Raw genomic sequence first — 17510 nt, 5'->3', positions numbered from 1 at the left:
TGATGAAAGTTACCCTCAAATCTCTGATTAAATGCCATGCTGTGAGTTGGGGCACCTTGTCAGCCTCTCCACCGACACTTCTTATTCCTTCTCCCCCTGAGTTGCGACAACTCCACCTTGGAAGTTGATGGCAACTCTGGGAGAGAAGGAAGAATAGGCTGCTTCAGAGTGGACAGGAGAAGGAGGAGGAGGTGGCATTGGAGGGGAAAGTGGACAAAACAACGGCCAACAAATAGCAAAGGCAGCTGGGAAGAGGGGAGGGATCTCCATGGCAACCATGTGCATCCTGTTGGCGATGGCACGCTGAAGAAAGTATTGTAGGCCAGGGCCACAAAAAGTCCCGCCAATTGGACAGTGTGGGCAGCTGGCGCTGTAGGAGGCCTGGGAAGTGGTGTGAACCAAGATCCATCCACTACAACCCAAATCCTTCATAAAGAGGTCTGTTAAAACAAGGGTTTCCTATACTTTAAAAGCAACTTACCAATGTCTTCCTTTTTCTCTTAGGATTTCTTATTAAAAATATTTTGTGTGTTCCGCAATTTAATGAAGCTGAGTGTATATCCACGTGATTGGATGGTGATGAGACTACTAACAAGCAAGTAAGTTGCCCTTACCATTTCAGGAACACTCAGGTACTAGAATGACTATATTTTGATAGACTCATTCTCATTGTGCCTTATTAGTGCTAAGATTAAGTATGGAGCGTTTTTTCCCCTTTCCCTAACCTTTTCTGCTGATCCCTCCTACCTTCCCATCCACGTACTCTCATGACATGTAGTCTTTGGCACAGGTGGAGCAGGAGATATTTGGCATGCCAGACGGGTGAATAGTTTTGGAGGCAGCACACTGCTTCCACCATTTATGCTGGGCTTTGTATGTCCGGTCAACAAGATTTTCAATACATCCCCATCCCAAATGCTCCTCCATTATCTGCAATCATTGGCCCGGGATTTTCACAGCTCAATGGGAATGTTAGACTGCTTGAAAGAGATTTTGAGAACTCCCTTAAAACGTCCGCCTGATAATTCCTCTGTTCAACTGATAATGTATTGCTGTAGTGAAGCTTAGATTAAAGTTTCTGTTTTGGGAATCTGATATTGGGCATATGGATGAAGTCAGGGTTGACTGAATATAATTAGGCCCTAGATGTATGTCATTCGCATCTAAATACCATGGTGTTTTCTTCACAGGTACTAATATTGGTAGACTGGTAGATTGGTAGATGATTCAGCAATTCATGGACACTATGGAGCTCATGTTGATTGTGTGTTGTTGGATCATTAGTAGGGCATTGTCTACGAATAATATAGCTGTTGCAGCCATTGTCACTCTTCAAGCCACAGCTCGACAACTTGGACATGGATCATCTCACCAAACTACCCAGATAAAAATCTAAATAACCCTTTTGCAACCAGTGCCCGTGCGAGCATAAGCTGCACGAGATAGCCCGGCTGTTGGCGGTTGTGCAGTAAACAAGCAGAAGCAGAAGCTTTGGGGCCAGACAACTGAAGATAACAGAGCAGACTTGACAGCAATCAGTCCAACAGTCATCTGTGCCTATCATGGTGACACCAAATACTGCAGATACTGAAATCTTGTGCAATAAATAAACTGCTGGAGGAGTATGGGTCAAGCAGCATCTAAGGATGGAAATAGAAGTGGACATCCTTGCTTGGACGATGACATATCCAACAGGAGTTAATGACGTGTCACCATAACCACCGCACAACCAGATTCGGATCTGATTAGAAATTGTTAACAATTCACATTGCTTATGCAAGATTTAGGTTCATGCTTACCCCAATGCAGATTGTCGATAATGTCTGAAACTGGACACACATTCTAAGCTGATATGGAATGGAATGGAATACTTTATTGTCACATTTGACAAGGCACAGTGAAATTATTTTCTTGCATACCCAAGGTATAGCGAATCATTTCTGAGGAATTGCCATTTTGTCAATGAGTTCTTGCAATAAGGTAGTGAAGTAAGATGCCTTATGGCTATTAATTGAAAATAATTGCTAGCACTATTACAACTTCTCTATTTATTGGAACGACCTTGGCTCTGAATCTGTTAAAAGACTTCCTATATGCAAAATGCCCATTCAGAAAATCAAACACTATGTTCTAATGGAAAACTGTTCATTAAAAATGTTGCTTCTGCCAATAAAGTTTTTTGTTTATCATGCAATTGACGATTGTTGCCAAAAGTTGCCTTAACATAATCCAGATAGATAAACTGACACACCATGTGAGCTAAGCACTGTTTAAATTAATGACTGTCATAACTTGTTAAGTTGATGCCTTGGCTATATTCTCAAATAGACGAAAAGGATCCAAATGGCAGTTCATCACCACCTTTTAAAGGGTACCCAGGGAAATAAAATAAATTTGGTCTTTCTAATAATGGCTTCATCTACAAAGGAAAATAAGTAAAACCAGAAATGTTTCCAAGTCATTTTCTTCAACCAACTTTCTAAAACACATAATCTACTAAATTTTATATTACTGATTGTGCAGCTTGTTGTATTCCAATCAGTTGTTGAATTTACAGATTACAACAATGACCTAACTTCTAAATAATAATTACTTGGTTGTAAATTGCTTTAAGACATTGCGAGCTTGTGAAGGTCACTGGAGAAATATGATTTCCTTTTTATGAGGACAGATGGTATGATGGAGTTGAACGATGAACTGTTGTTGATGAACAACAGCCTGACATATGTGTTCTCTCATTATTTAGATGGAGGAGTTTTCTGCCAAAATGGGTAATTTCACATTTTGCATACTTACCAACGCACTTAATCTATCTATATCCCTTTGTAGCCTCATTTTATCCTCTTCACAAACTTGCTATCCTATCGATCTTTGTTTCATCAGCAAATTTAACAGTGTTACATTTGGTACCCTTCATATAAATGTTATAGTTGAGGCACCAGCACTAATCCCTGTGGTACACAATTCTTTATAACTTTCCTACCAGAAAATGGCCCATTTATGTCTATCTTTAGGCTTATTATTAGCCATCCACTTTTCTGAGCATGTCAATATATTACCTCCTACATCGTGAACTTTTATTTTCTGTGACGCTGCACCTTTTCAAACACCTTATGGTAGTCTGGGTACAGGACATCCACTGGTTATTCTTTATTGACAACACATGTCAAAGAACTGTAATAAATTGGTCAAACAGGATTTCTCTTCCCCAATGACCTTGTAATTTATCAATGTACCCTGCTTTGTTGGTTTTAAAAATAGCCTCCAATATTTTCCTTGCTGGTCTGTAATGTTCTGGTTTATACCTTTTTGAATACACAAATTACATATCCTTGAAATGGAAAATAGGAACTTTCTGCAAATCTTGAACAATTACGACTAATTCATGAACTATCCCACTGGATACCTCTTTTAAGACTTTATGGTGAAGTTCATCAGTACTCAGGCACTTGGCTGAGTACTGAATTTCTGAGAAATTCAAAGATTTTCTTGAGTTCCATACCAATTTCCAATTTTAAGCTTTTTTGGGATGTTACTTGTACTGTATGTTTTATGGTAATGACTGATGAAAGATCTTTGTATAATTCACCTGACTACTCCTTGTCTTCCATTATTAATTTTCCTAATGTTATTTTCCTAATATTATTTTCTAAACCAATATTTTTATTTAATTTCAAGATTATTAATAATGAAGTGTAGTTAAACGAATCTTTCTTTTATGCAAGACTTAGAATTTAAAATGATTTACTGCAAGTAGAGTTTAAGACAGACATAATTACAAAAGAATATATATTTGAAAATATATATGAAGGTGTGTAAAGAAATTGAAAGTTCCAGCCAATAAGTTATCGTTTGCAGTAACAGGATAGCGTTCACATTGATGCTAATCAGGTTATTTTAATTCTAAATGACTGTGGACTTATATTTGGTCATTTATTTTACAGTATCATTGTTACCACTGTCCAATACCTGTCTCCAGCATTACACAAGAACTTCACAGAAACAGATTTTGATTTCAAGGTGGGTTTGGTGTCAATTTAAAACAAAAGATAAGAACAATATCTGAAGAGATTGCAAATGAATTAATCTTCAAAATTTTCAAGCATATTTTCTTCTGGAGTTTTATCTAGTTATAAGCTTATGTATTACTGTTTCCATGTAGACATGAGGACAATGTACAATTAAATTAATGCACTCACAGTTTGGGAGCTGGGACTGTAATAGTGATCAGTCAGGGTATCTTATGGGCCTGTCTCTCTTAGGCGATTTTTCAGGCGACAGCCGGTGACTGTCAAGTTCCCAGCAATCACCTGAAAAAGTGTGGAACACACACACACACAAACACATTGCTTCCTTCACCAGCCCCTTATGCAGGCGGCAGACAGGGCTAGCGGGGGGAGTGCTGCCTGAGTGAAATTCACATGGTGCAAAGCTAATGTGATACAGACACACACCGCGATGAACAGGAAGGTTGGCACTGTAATTAAGAAGCTAAAAAGCACAGTGTACTGTAAGTCCTTTAAAAGAGGAGGGGAGAAGGGGGAGAGAGGGGGGAGGAGTGGAGACAACTTTTAAGAAGCCAGAGATACACAGCTGTGAAGCTCGGCGGACATTAACATTACTAGTCGGTTATCCTTGGTTCTGAAAACTACTGCTTACGTTTTTTTTTCCCAATGAGCCAATGAAATTCACCGGTCAGCACCGGCTACAATCTACGAGAACCTAAGAGAACCTACAACCTCCTGGCAACCCACTAGGAACTCCTGGCGACCCACCTACGGCACGAGAATTCTCGCTACTCTCCATGGCGGCTTCATTCTAGTCGCGACCATAATGAGGCCGCGACTAATTCCCAGAATGCGGGAACTCCTCACGGCCATGAAGGTGACTCCCCAGCAACCACCCACGAACATGTGGCGACTGCATGGTCTCACTGCAGTTGCCTAAAAAGTTGCCTAAGTGGGACAGGCCCATTAGGCTAATAAAGGAGAAAACTGAACTAAGTTGTCTGTGCTCAGCCTTTGAACATTAGTGCTGAAAAAAAATTCCCAAGTAAACATCAAGTAATATATTGGTTATGATGCTCCTTATGATGAAGGATTCTGTCAGAATTGTGTTTATAATCTAGACTCAGGATGAAAATATAGTATTAAAGCTACCATGCCTAGAAAAGTTCAGAAGAAAAATGGGGGAGGGATTAGAGAGCCCAGAATGACTGAATTTTGGTATGTACCAAAAGATCAAAGTGCAGATGAGGAAGGTGAATCATTTTACCTATTTGTATGCTGAATTAATCTAAAATGCTCACTTTTACTTTACCAACTGAATGTACATCCTAAATTCTTCCTAGCATATGTCATAAATTGCTCTTTGTCTAGTTTAATCTAAGCTTTCTTGATGAAATGAAGTATGCTGAAGGGCCTGTATCCATGCTGTATCCCTCTGACTCTGACTTTATGTCTATCTTGTTATTAAATTAGTGGAGCATGCTGGCCTGATTCTACTCTGGAAATTTTAATTTTAATACTCTTATTGAAGTTTTCATTATGATGTTTTTGCAGGTGTGGAACTCATACTTCAGCTTAGCTGTTTTATTTATCAATCAGCCTAGCCTTCAACTAGAGAATGCCACTCCTGTCAAAAGGAAGAACATTCTGGATAGGTGAGATTTGTCAACTTTGTAGTCTTCCATCCAATACAGAAGAACAGTGTGGGTTTTGTGTGCTGCAAAATACCTTAACTATTGCTAAGGACTATAAACACCTGTGTTGAGATTGCAAATTCATCTGGAAGGAGTGTGTATCGTATAATATGGACATGAGATGTACTGTGCCAAAATATAAGCAAATTAACAACTTCCTTTACTATTCAATAACCAATCAATGAATGATTGATGGCCATCTTTTGGTATATATTACTATGTGTTGTCAGTTTTGGCCTGATGTATTTTTCCATATTCTCTCTTCAATAGATATGGTGACATGAGAGTGATGATGGCTTACGAACTTTTCAGCATGTGGCAGAATCTAGGTATGTTCAATGTCAATTAAAAAATATGATCAAAAATTGATGCAGGAAATGCAACATTGGAGCTAAAATTCATGTGTTGTCATTCATTATTTGATAAATGTGGGAGACATTAGACAAGACAAGACAAGACAAGAAAGTTTATTGTCATGTGTTCTAGATAGAACAATGAAATTCTTGCTTGCTGCATCACAACAGAGTATTGTAAGCATAAATACAGAACAGTTCAGTGTGTCTATTTAGCATAGACCATATATAAATAATGTTACATAAATAAACAGATAAAGTCAATAGTCTGTTATAGTTCAGAGTTTGTTTGATGGCGAGTTTAATTGCCTGTTGGCTGTGGGGAAGAAGCTGTTCCTGAACCTGGATGTACCAGATTTCAGGCTCCTGTACCTTCTATCTGATGGCAGCGGAGAGATGAGTGTGGCAGTCTTTCCAGGTGCGGCAGAGGTTCACCTGCACCTCCTCCAACCTCATCTATTGCATCCACTGCTCTAGATGTCAGTTGCTCTACATCGGTAAGACCAAGCGTAGGCTTGGCGATCGCTTCGCCGAACACCTCCGCTCGGTTTGCAATAACCAACCTGATCTCCCGGTCGCTCAGCACTTCAACTCCCCCTCCCATTCCGAATCCCACCTTTCTGTCCTGGGCCTCCTCCATGGCCAGATTGAGGACTACCGTAAAGTGGAGGAGCAGCACCTCATATTTCGCTTTCGCAGTTTGCACCCCAGGGGTATGAACATTGACTTCTCTAACTTCAGGTAGTCCTTACTTTCCCCTCCCATTCTCAGCTCTCGTCAGCCCTCCGGCTCCACCTCCACCTCCACCTCTTCCTTTCTTTCTCTCCCCCCCACGACCCTCACATCAGTCTGAAGAAGGGTTTCGACCCGAAACGTTGCCTATTTCCTTCGCTCCATAGATGGTGCCTCACCCGCTGAGTTTCTTCAGCATTTTTGTCTACCTTCGATTTTCCAGCATCTGCAGTTCCTTAAACTTTCCATCAATATTCTCATTTGCATCACTGAACATGTTCTTACATTGTACCATTGCTCCAATAACCTAATTTATTTTCTCCAAATCATATGTGTAGCGAGAGGGACATATGTTGTCCTGAGGTCATGTTGGCTCTGTGGATTATGTGTAATGCCTTAATTTCTGACCTACTCTGGCTTCCTTCCTTACATTTCATCCATGGACATTGACCTTTTGGTCTCTTTCTGGGCTCGTACAGAACTCAAACCTTACATTTCCATTACTGGCAAATTTCTCCCTGCTCTTCCCTTCTCTTACATCTCAGGTATATTAAGTCATAAGGTCGTAAGTGATAGGAGAAGAATTAGGCCATTCGGCCCATCAAGTCTACTCCGCCATTCAATCATGGCTGATCAATCTCTCTCTCCTAACACCATTCTCCTGCCTTCCCCCTACAATCCCTGACATCCATACTAATCAAGAAACCATCTATTTCTGACTTTAAAATATCCAATTAACTTGGCCTCCACAGCCATCTGTGGCAAAGAATTCCACAGATGCACCGCCCTCTGACTAAAGAACTTCCTCCTCATCTCCTTCCTGAAGGAATGTCCTTTAATTCTGAGGCTAAGATCTCTAGTCCGAGACTCTCCCACTAGTGGAAACATCCTTTCCACGTCCACTCTATCCAAGCCTTTCACTATTCGGTATGTTTCAATGAGATCCCCCCTCATTCTTCTAAACTCCAGCGAGTACAGGCCCAGTGCCGTCAAACGCGCATCATAAAAAGCGATATTCATTATGTTCATGGAAACCCCTACATTTTTTTACTACACCCCTTTCCTCCTTGCACCCTGTATGGATTTCATCCTATTCTCCCAATTTCTCCATCTCAATTGCATTTGTTGTAATAGTGTGAGATTTTGCACCAGTGCCTTTAAGATGTGAGTATAGAAGTTGGGATGTAATGTTAAAATTGTACAAGGCATTGGTGAGGCCAATTCTGGAGTATGGTGTACAATTTTGGTCGCCTAATTATAGGAAGGATGTCAACAAAATAGAGAGAGTACAGAGGAGATTTACTAGAATGTTGCCTGGGTTTCAGCAACTAAGTTACAGAGAAAGGTTGAACAAGTTAGGGCTTTATTCTTTGGAGCGCAGAAGGTTAAGGGGGGACTTGATAGAGGTTTTTAAAATGATGAGAGGGATAGACAGAGTTGACGTGGAAAAGCTTTTCCCACTGAGAGTAGGGAAGATTCAAACAAGGGGACATGACATGAGAATTAAGGGACTGAAGTTTAGGGGTAACATGAGGGGGAACTTCTTTACTCAGAGAGTGGTAGCTGTGTGGAATGAGCTTCCAGTGAAGGTGGTGGAGGCAGGTTCGTTTTTATTATCATTTAAAAATAAATTGGATAGTTATATGGATGGGAAGGGAATGGAGGGTTATGGTCTGAGCACAGGTATATGGGACTAGGGGAGATTATGTGTTCGGCACGGACTAGAAGGGTCGAGATGGCCTGTTTCCGTGCTGTAATTGTTATATGGTTATATGGTTATATGTCTTTGTTTTTCCTTGAAAATGGCTTTTATCAACCATCGTTGATAGGGCTATCAACGTAATTACCACTAACCAAATTGTATATTGATTTTTTTTTAAAGGTGAAAATAAGATTCATTTTATCCCAGGAATGATTGGCCCCTTTTTGGGTGTGACACTAGTGCCACAGATTGAGGTTCGGAATGTAATGATCCCAATCTTCCATGACATGATGGACTGGGAACAGCGAAAGAATGGCAGCTTCAAGCAGGTAGGCTGTGTGAATATAAATGGCAGGATAGACCATTTAAATGATTATCGTTGTATTTCCATGGTATAGACTTTAACCTGTCAACTTGTTTCTGGGACACTGACTTTTAGGTGATGTCATCTTTACTCCTTTTTGTGAAGATCTCAATCAAATAATGTTTAATTGCAGCATTCAGAAAGTAGCAGGCAGCGAGCAGAAGAATGGTGACACAAGATTATTTTGGAGGGTTGATAAAGAGTGGACTTTGGAACTATTCTCTGGTCCAATGTAATGACTATAAAAACATAACAAATAGATGCAAGAGTATGTCAATAAGGTCGTCAATCTTGCTTGGCACTGTAATAGGATCATGGCTTATCTGATCTTAGCTTCAATACTTTCTTGTCTGTTCTCTGTAATGCTTAATTTTACTGTTGATTAAATCTGTATCTCAGCCATGAATATGGGAAGGGGGGGGGGGGGGGGGGTAAGGGGGGACTTAATCTCAGCATCCTTCATCTATAGAATCAATGTAGTGAACTTTTGCCACATTTCCTTCAATTTAAAAAATCCATACCACCTCTGACCATCCCAATTCAACACACTACGATCCATCCTTTAATGAGATAACAACATAGGAAGCAGTACTCCATGTGTGGTTTCACCAATGTGCTGTACTGTTATAGCAAGATTCCCCTTTTATATTCCATCCTCTTCGCCATAAAGACCAACCTGATTATTTGCTGAACCTGCATGTTGACTTCATGTGTTTAATGTGTGAGAACACCCATATCCCTCTGTATAGCAGCATTCTATTTCTCTTTCCACTTACAATTTATATTTTACTATTCTTCCTACCAAGTGAATAATGTCACATTTGCACCTAACAATGAGGGGACGATAGGTTTGAACCCTAATATTGTTGGCATCATTGGAGATGAAAGGTAAAAATAAGGTATCCATGAACCTGTCCAAATGTCTATTAAATGTTGTAATACTACCATCACAATTACGGGTTGTTCCATATACCTACCACCCTCTTTGTCAAAAACGTTTCCCCTCGGGTTCCTATTAAAACTCTATAGGACACACACTGTTGGAGTACCTCATCAAGTCAGGTAGCATCTCTGGAGATTATGTGGAGAGGGGGGGGAGGGAGAAAGCTAGAAGAGATGTGAGGCAGGACAAAATGTGCCAGGTCATAGGTGGACGCAGACAGGGGGGGGGAGGGGTTGATAGGCAGATGGTTGGAACAAAGTCTTGGCCACAGCCTCAGCACTTTTGTCAGCTTAACAACATCCTTCTTATAGCAGGGTGACCAAAACTGAATGCAATACTCCAGGTGCAGTCTACTACCGTCTTGTACAACCGTAACATAATGTCCCAACTTCTATCTATACTCAATACTCTGACTAATAAAGAACAATGTACCAAAAGCCTTCTTGACCATGCTATCTACCTGTGACACCACTTTCAAGGAACTATGCACCTGCATCCTTGATCCCTCTCATCTACTACACTACCCAGGTCTCTGCCATTCATTGTGAAGGTCCTGCCCTGGTTTGACTTCCCAAAATGCAACATCTTGCACTTGTCTACATTAAACCCGAGTAATCATTCCTCAGTCCACTTTCCGAACTGATTAAGATCCTGCTGAATATTTTGATAACCATCTTCGCTATCTATCATATCACCCACTTTAGTGTCATTTGCAAACCTACAAAATTCCATGTAGTCAATTCTCTACCTAGTCGCCTAGCTCACCTGGACCCCATATGATCTAACCTTTCAGAGCATCCTATCATGTGGAACCTTATTACAACATTGTTGAAGTCCATGTAGACAACACCTACAGATTTGCCCTCAACTTCATCAAAAAACACAGTTGAGACACAATCTCCCACATACAAAACCATGCTGACTATCACTAATCAGCCCCTGCCTATTCAAATGCATATATATCTTATCCCTCAGAATCCTCTTCAGTAACTTACCTACCAGAGTAGGATCACCGATTTCCAAGTTTTTCATGCAGCCTTTCTTATAATTGAGGCACAACATTAGCCACCCTCCAGTCATCCAGCAGCTCAGTTGTGTCTAATGAGGATGCACATATATCAGCCAGGGCGCCTGCAATTTATTCTCTACCTTCTCACAGTGTCCTTGGATATATCTGACCATGTCTGGATGATTTATCGACCTTCATATGCCTTTGGACATTCAGTACCCACTCAACTGTGATACAAACTATCCTCAAGACATTTTTGTTACCTGTCCCAAGTTCCCAAATCTTCATGTCGTTCTCCACAGTAAAAGCAGAGGAGAAATACTCTGATCTCTCTTTCCCAAATGCATGGAGGCTCCCTGACCAACATCTGTAGCAACCAGTGTTTAAGAGGGAACTGCAGATGCTGGAGAATCGAAGGTTATACAGAAAAGCTGGAGAAACTCAGCGGGTGCAGCAGCATCTATGGAGCGAAGGAAATAGGCAACGTTTCGGGCCGAAACCCTTCTTCAGACTGATCGGGGGTGGGGGTGGGTCGGGACAAGAAAGGGAAAAGGAGGAGTAGCCAGAAGGCTGGAGGGTGGGAGGAGATAGTAGGGGAGCTGAGGAAGGGGAGGAGACAGCAAGGACTAACAGAATTGGGAGAATTCGATGTTCATGCCCCGGGGGTGTAGACTCCCCAAACGGAATATGAGGTGCTGTTCCTCCAATTTCCGGTGCTGCTCGCTGTGGCCATGGAGGAGACCCAGGACAGAGAGGTCGGAGGCGGAGTGGGAGGGGGAGTTGAAGTGCTGAGCCACCGGGAGGTCAGCTTGGTTATTGCGGACCGAGCGGAGGTGTTCGGCGAAACGATCGCCCAACCTCCGCTTGGTCTCACCGATATAGATCTGCTGGCATCTAGAGCAGCGGACGCAATAGATGAGGTTGGAAGAGATGCAGGTAAACCTCTGTCGCACCTGGAACGACTGCTTGGGTCCTTGAACGGAGTCGAGGGGGGAGGCAAAGGGACAAGTGTTGCATCTCCTGCGGCCGCAAGGGAAAGTGCCCGGGGAGGGGGTGGACCGAGAGGGAAGGGAAGAATTGACAAGGGAGTTATGGAGGGAGCGGTCTTTGCGGAAGGCAGATATGGGGGGAGATGGGAAGATGTGGCGAGTAGTGGGGTCACGTTGGAGGTGGCGAAACTGACGGAGGATTATTTTTTGTATGTGACGGCTGGTGGGGTGAAAGGTGAGGACTAGGGGGACTCGGCCCTTGTTGCGAGTGCGGGGATGGGGAGAGAGAGCAGTGTTGCGGGGTATGGAAGAGACCCTGGTGCGAGCCTCATTTATGGTGGAGGAGGGGAACCCCCGTTCCCTGAATAGTGAGGACATTTCAGATGTCCTGGTGTGGAACGCCTCATCCGTGGAGCAGATGCGGCGTAGACGGAGGAATTGGGAGTAGGGGATGGAGTCCTTACAGGAAGCAGGGTGGGAAGAAGTGTAGTCCAGATAGCCATGGGAGTCAGTGGGTTTATAGTGTATGTCGGTTAGAAGTCTATCACCTGCAATGGAGATAGTGAGGTCAAGGAATGGTAGGGAAGTGTCGGAAATGGTCCAGGTGTATTTCAGTGCCGGATGGAAATTAGTGGTGAAGTGGATGAAGTCAGTCAGTTGTGTGCGGGTGCAGGAGGTGGCACCAAAGCAGTCGTCGATGTAGCGGAGGTAGAGGTTGGGGATGGGGCCCTGGTATGTATTGAACAAGGATTGCTCGACGTAACCTAGTAGCAACCAACTGTCCACTTTCCTCACATGCTCAGTTGCTACCTTAAGCTGCAGGAATCCTTGGCAAGCAGTCCACCATTGATTGCACCACTCACACTCTCCACTTCCACTCCTGATAGTTCCAGTTCACCACCCAATGATTCAAAAACCAATCACAGCCTCAATCGTCAGAATTCACCCTCGGCACAATCTCAGCCTCTCTTTCCCGTTGAGCCCTCTAGACCAGGTTCCAGGCATACCTATTTTCCTGTACAAAATCTGTATATGTTTTAGGCCTCAGCACTGCTAAATTGTCATAACTACAATCTAAATAAAGATTAGCATGGGAAAATACATAATTTGGTTGCAAATTATGACCATTAAAACTACTGTCAGTACTGCTTACAGGAGACTGAAAAGTCCATTACTGTAATGACCATTATCTGGCTATTTTGACACAGCTCCATGTGGTATTTTGCTGTGCACTGTGTGTACTGTATTTTCTAGATAAAGCAGCTACATCATCATTAAATTGCAGAATTTATTTCTGAGTAGAGGCTGCTGAATGGAGTGGGAGTTTGGTTGTAGACCATCACAGCTGGTTTGTAGGCCGCATTGATTTTAAGATATGAAGGAACAAACATGTTCTTCCATTCTCATTTATGAAAACATAGCCCATTGTTTACTTGCTGTCATTTCTTTATTCTAGGTGGAAGCAGAACTGATCGACAAGCTGGATAGTCTGGTGTCAGACGGAAAAGGAGATGAAAATTACCGTGAGCTTTTCAGTCTCCTGTAAGCAGTACTGACAGCAGTTTTTGACAATGCTGATAAGGTGTTATGGAGCATTTGTTTGTTGAAGATTTGTTTCAGCAAATGGCTGAGTGAATATGAACATAAATGGTAGTCGTGCAAATAGTACAAATGCATTAAAAACATGCCTGTGGTTCCTTACAAAGGAAGTTTCATATCATAAACCTGGAGGTTCTTATTGTGATAGGTCTTTTTATGTATACCCAAGTAATCAAGGATGACTGATTTTGTCTCTAGTTTGGGGAATTCTGGGGTGGCTGATGAGGCCCACAAAAGCAATCAGTACAGGTGGTGACAGGCTGATAATTTATGAGATTATGCATTTCTTCTGCTATTTCTCAGGGCCTCTGCATGTTGTCATGTCAGTAGGCCGAATGGCCTACTCCTGCACAAGGCCTCAAGTTTAACCATTTCACCATGGGAAAGAGAAACAAGAATAGATCTTTCAGGCTTGTAGCACCATTCAATATGATCATGGCTAACTATTCATTTCAGCGTTACCACTTTGTCAGTATAACCTGTGATTCCTTCAGTGTTAAGAATAACAATTGTTGTCTTGAATCTGTAAATGAGGCATCTCCCACTGCCTTCTATGCTAGAGAACACCACAGGTTCACCACCTCCTGAGGGAAGACATTTATTCTCATGTCTATGCTAAATTGCAAAGCCTACATCATGAGACTGATCCTGGCCATTAAGAATGTCTGTATATTCATGTTAGAATGTTTTGCTGTCTTTGCCTGTAAAGGCAGGCATGTAACCGAAAATTGCGCACAAAACTCAAGGGGAAGGGAGGATCTCACCATCCCTGTGCCTCGTCAACAAGATTCCTTGCTTTTGTACTCAATTCTTCATATAATAATAGACAATAGGTGCAGGAGTAGGCCATTTGGCCCTTCGAGCCAGCACCGCCATTCAATGTGATCATGGCTGATCATCCACAATCAGTACCCTGTTCCTGCCTTCTCCCGATATCCCCTAACTCCGCTATCTTTAAGAGCTCTATCTAACTCTCACATTAAAGCATCCAGAGAACCGGCCTCCTTCTGAGGCAAACAGTTCCACAGACTCACAACTCTCTGTGTGAAAAGACATTTCCTCATCTCCGTTCTAAATGGCTTACCCCTTATTCTTAAACTGTGGCCCCTGTTCTGGACTTCCCCAACATCGGGAACATGTTTCCTGCCTCTAGCATGTCCAAACCCGGAATAATCTTATATGTTTGAATAAGATTCCCTCTCATCCTTCTGAATTCCTAATACCAGTATTAATGCCCAGCCGCTCCATTCATCAACTTATGACAGCCCTGCCATCCCTGGAATTAACCTGGTGAACTTACGCTGCACCCCCTCATTTGCAAGAATGTCCTTCCTCAAATTTGGAGACCAAAACTGCACACAATACTCCAGGTGTGGTCTCAATAGGGCCCTGAACAACTGCAGAAGGATCTCTTTGCTCCTATATTCAACTCCTCTTGTTATGAAGGCTGTACCTGCATGCTTTACTTTCAGTATTTAAGAAGGAGTATACAAGTCTGAAGAAGGGTTTCGGCCTGAAACGTTGCTTATTTCCCTCGCTCCATAGACGCTGCTGCACCCGCTGAGTTTCTCCAGCTTTTTTGTGTACCTTTGCTTACTTTCAGTGACTGATGAACAAGGACCCCCATATCCCGTTTTACTTCCCCTTTTCCCAACTTGACACCATTTAGATAATAATCTGCCTTTCTGCTTTTGCCATAAAAATGGATAACCTCACATTAATCCACATTAAACTGCATCTGCCCACTCACCCAACCTGTCCAAGCCACCCTGCATCCTCATAACATCCTCTTCATAGTTCACACTGCTACCCAGCTTTGTGTCATCTGCAAATTTGGTAATCTTACTTTTAATCCGTTCATCTAAATCATTAATGTATATTGTAAATAGCTGCGGTCCCAGCAACAAGCCTTGCGGTAACCCACTAGTCACTGCCTGCCATTCTGAAGGGGACCCGTTAATCCCTACTCTATGTTTCCTGTCTGCCAACCATTTTTCTATCCATGTCAGCACCCTACCCCCAATGCCATGTCCTCTAATTTTGCACACTAATCTCCTATGTGGGATCTTATCAATTGTTTTCTGAAAGTCCAGGTACACTACATCCACTGGCTCTCCCTTGTCAATTTTCCTAATTACATCCTCAAAACATTCCAGAAGATTAGTCAAGCATAATTTCCCCTTCATAAATCCATGTTGACTCGGACCAATCCTGCTACTGCTATCCAAATGTGCCGCTATTTCATCTTTTGTAATTGACTCCAGCATCTTCCCCACCACCAATGTCAGGCTAACTGGTCTATAATTCCCTGTTTTTTCTCTCCCGCCTTTCTTAAAAAGTGGGATAACATTAGCTACCTTCCAATCCACAGGAACTGATCCTGAATCTATAGAACATTGGAAAATTATCACCAATGCGTCCACGAATTACAGAGCCACCTCCTTAAGTACCCTGGGATGCAGACCATCAGGCCCTGGGGATTTATCCGTTTTCAGTCCCTTCAGTCTACCCAACACCATTTCTTGCCTAATGTGCATTTCGTTCAGTTCCTCCGTCACTCTAGATCCTCTGACCACCAGTACATCAGGGAAATTGTTTGTGTCCTCCTTAGTGTCCTCCAAAGTACCTGTCCAACTCGTCTGCCATTTTCTTGTTCCCCATAATAAATTCACCTTTTTCAGTCTTCAATGGTCCAACTTTGATCTTAACTAATTTTTTCCACCACATACTAAAGAAGCTTTTACTATCCTCCTTTATATTCTTGGCTAGCTTACCTTCGTACTTCATCTTTTCTCCCCGTATTGCCTTTTCAGTTATCTTCTGTTGCTCTTTAAAAGTTATCGAATCCTCTGGCTTCCTGTTCATATTTACTATGTTATACTTCTTCTCTTTTATCTTTATACTGTCCCTGACTTCCCTTGTCAGTTATGGTCGCCCCTTACTCTCCTTGGAATCTTTCTTCCTCGTTGAAATGAACAGATCCTGCACCTTCTGTATTATTCCCAGAAACACCTGCCATTGTTGTTCCACTGTCACCCCTGCTAGGGTATCCTTCCAGTCAACTTTGGCCAGCTCCTCCCTCATGGCTCCATAGTCCCATTTGTTCAACTGTAATACTGACACCTCTGATTTACCCTTCTCGCTCTCAAATTGAAAATTAAAACTTATGTTATGGTTAATACCTCCTAATGGCTCCTTTACCTCGAGTTCCCTTATCAAATCTGGTTCATTACACAACACTAAATCCAGATGGGCCTTCTCCCTGGTAGGCTCCAGTACAAGCTGCTCTAAGAATCCATCACAGAGGCACTCCACAACCTCCCTTTCTTGGGGTCCAGTACCAACCTGATTTTCCCAGTCTACCTGCATGTTGAAATCTCCCATAACAACCGTAGCATTACCTTTACGACATGCCAATTTTAACTTATTTAAGAAGAAACTGCAGATGCTGGAAAATAAAGGGGAGAGAGGAGGGGAGAGAAAGAGGAGGGGGGAGAGTGGAGGGGAGTGAGTCGAGGGGGTAGAGAGGGAGGGGGAGAGGGGAGGGGAGGGGTTAGAGGAGGAGGAGGGGGGACAGGAGGAGGGGAGGAGAGGAGAAGGGTGGGGAGAGGAGAAGGGTGGGGTGAGGAGGAGGGGAGCCGGGCTGGGCCCACGGTGAGCGGGCAAGCAGGTGGAGAAGACTCGAGGGAGGCTGCGGTCGGGCGCGATCTCAGGACGGTCAAAAGCAACGGAGGGCCGGCCAATCGTGGCTTCCGTGAAGGGAAGCCCACCCACCCGCGTGACAGACGATCGGGCGGGGAAGACAGAGAGGCCAGAGATCGCCAGGTGGGATCGGGAACGTCAGCGAGGAAAAAAGCGTCACGATTCCCCAAGTCCCTGCGATCGACGGAGGAACCGCAGGTCTCCATAGACGACCTCTCCCAGAGGGAGTAATGGCCACCATGGCCACCTTCCCATCGCGTTGCCCCGCACCCTCACCCGCGTGGTGATAATGACCACTGCCGCCATGTTTAGAACTTCAAGGAGCCCAGCGGAGCGCACAGCACGACCTGAGCAGCAGTTTCAAAATACTAAGTGGCGAATTTAAAGAAGTAAAGTTAAGAAGCCAAGAAGTACAG

The 17510-nt window shown here is 43.0% G+C and overlaps 1 protein-coding gene across 1 annotated transcript in view; it reads left to right on the top strand.

The window, feature by feature from the left end:
• Nucleotides 1–17510, top strand: part of dock3 (dedicator of cytokinesis 3) — a 327231-nt gene that overhangs the window by 231198 nt on the left and 78523 nt on the right. The window contains exons 28-33 of the mRNA XM_055647822.1: nucleotides 505–599; nucleotides 3945–4020; nucleotides 5562–5662; nucleotides 5972–6030; nucleotides 8669–8817; nucleotides 13250–13335. Of these exons, the coding sequence (XP_055503797.1) occupies nucleotides 505–599; nucleotides 3945–4020; nucleotides 5562–5662; nucleotides 5972–6030; nucleotides 8669–8817; nucleotides 13250–13335 (566 nt within the window). The remainder of the gene's footprint in view (nucleotides 1–504; nucleotides 600–3944; nucleotides 4021–5561; nucleotides 5663–5971; nucleotides 6031–8668; nucleotides 8818–13249; nucleotides 13336–17510) is intronic.

The sequence above is a fragment of the Leucoraja erinacea genome, chromosome 16 (genome assembly GCF_028641065.1).
Source record: "Leucoraja erinacea ecotype New England chromosome 16, Leri_hhj_1, whole genome shotgun sequence".
NCBI lineage: Eukaryota > Metazoa > Chordata > Chondrichthyes > Rajiformes > Rajidae > Leucoraja > Leucoraja erinaceus.
Note: the sequence above shows the minus strand (reverse complement) of the source record. Positions and strands in the feature narration are given on the sequence as shown.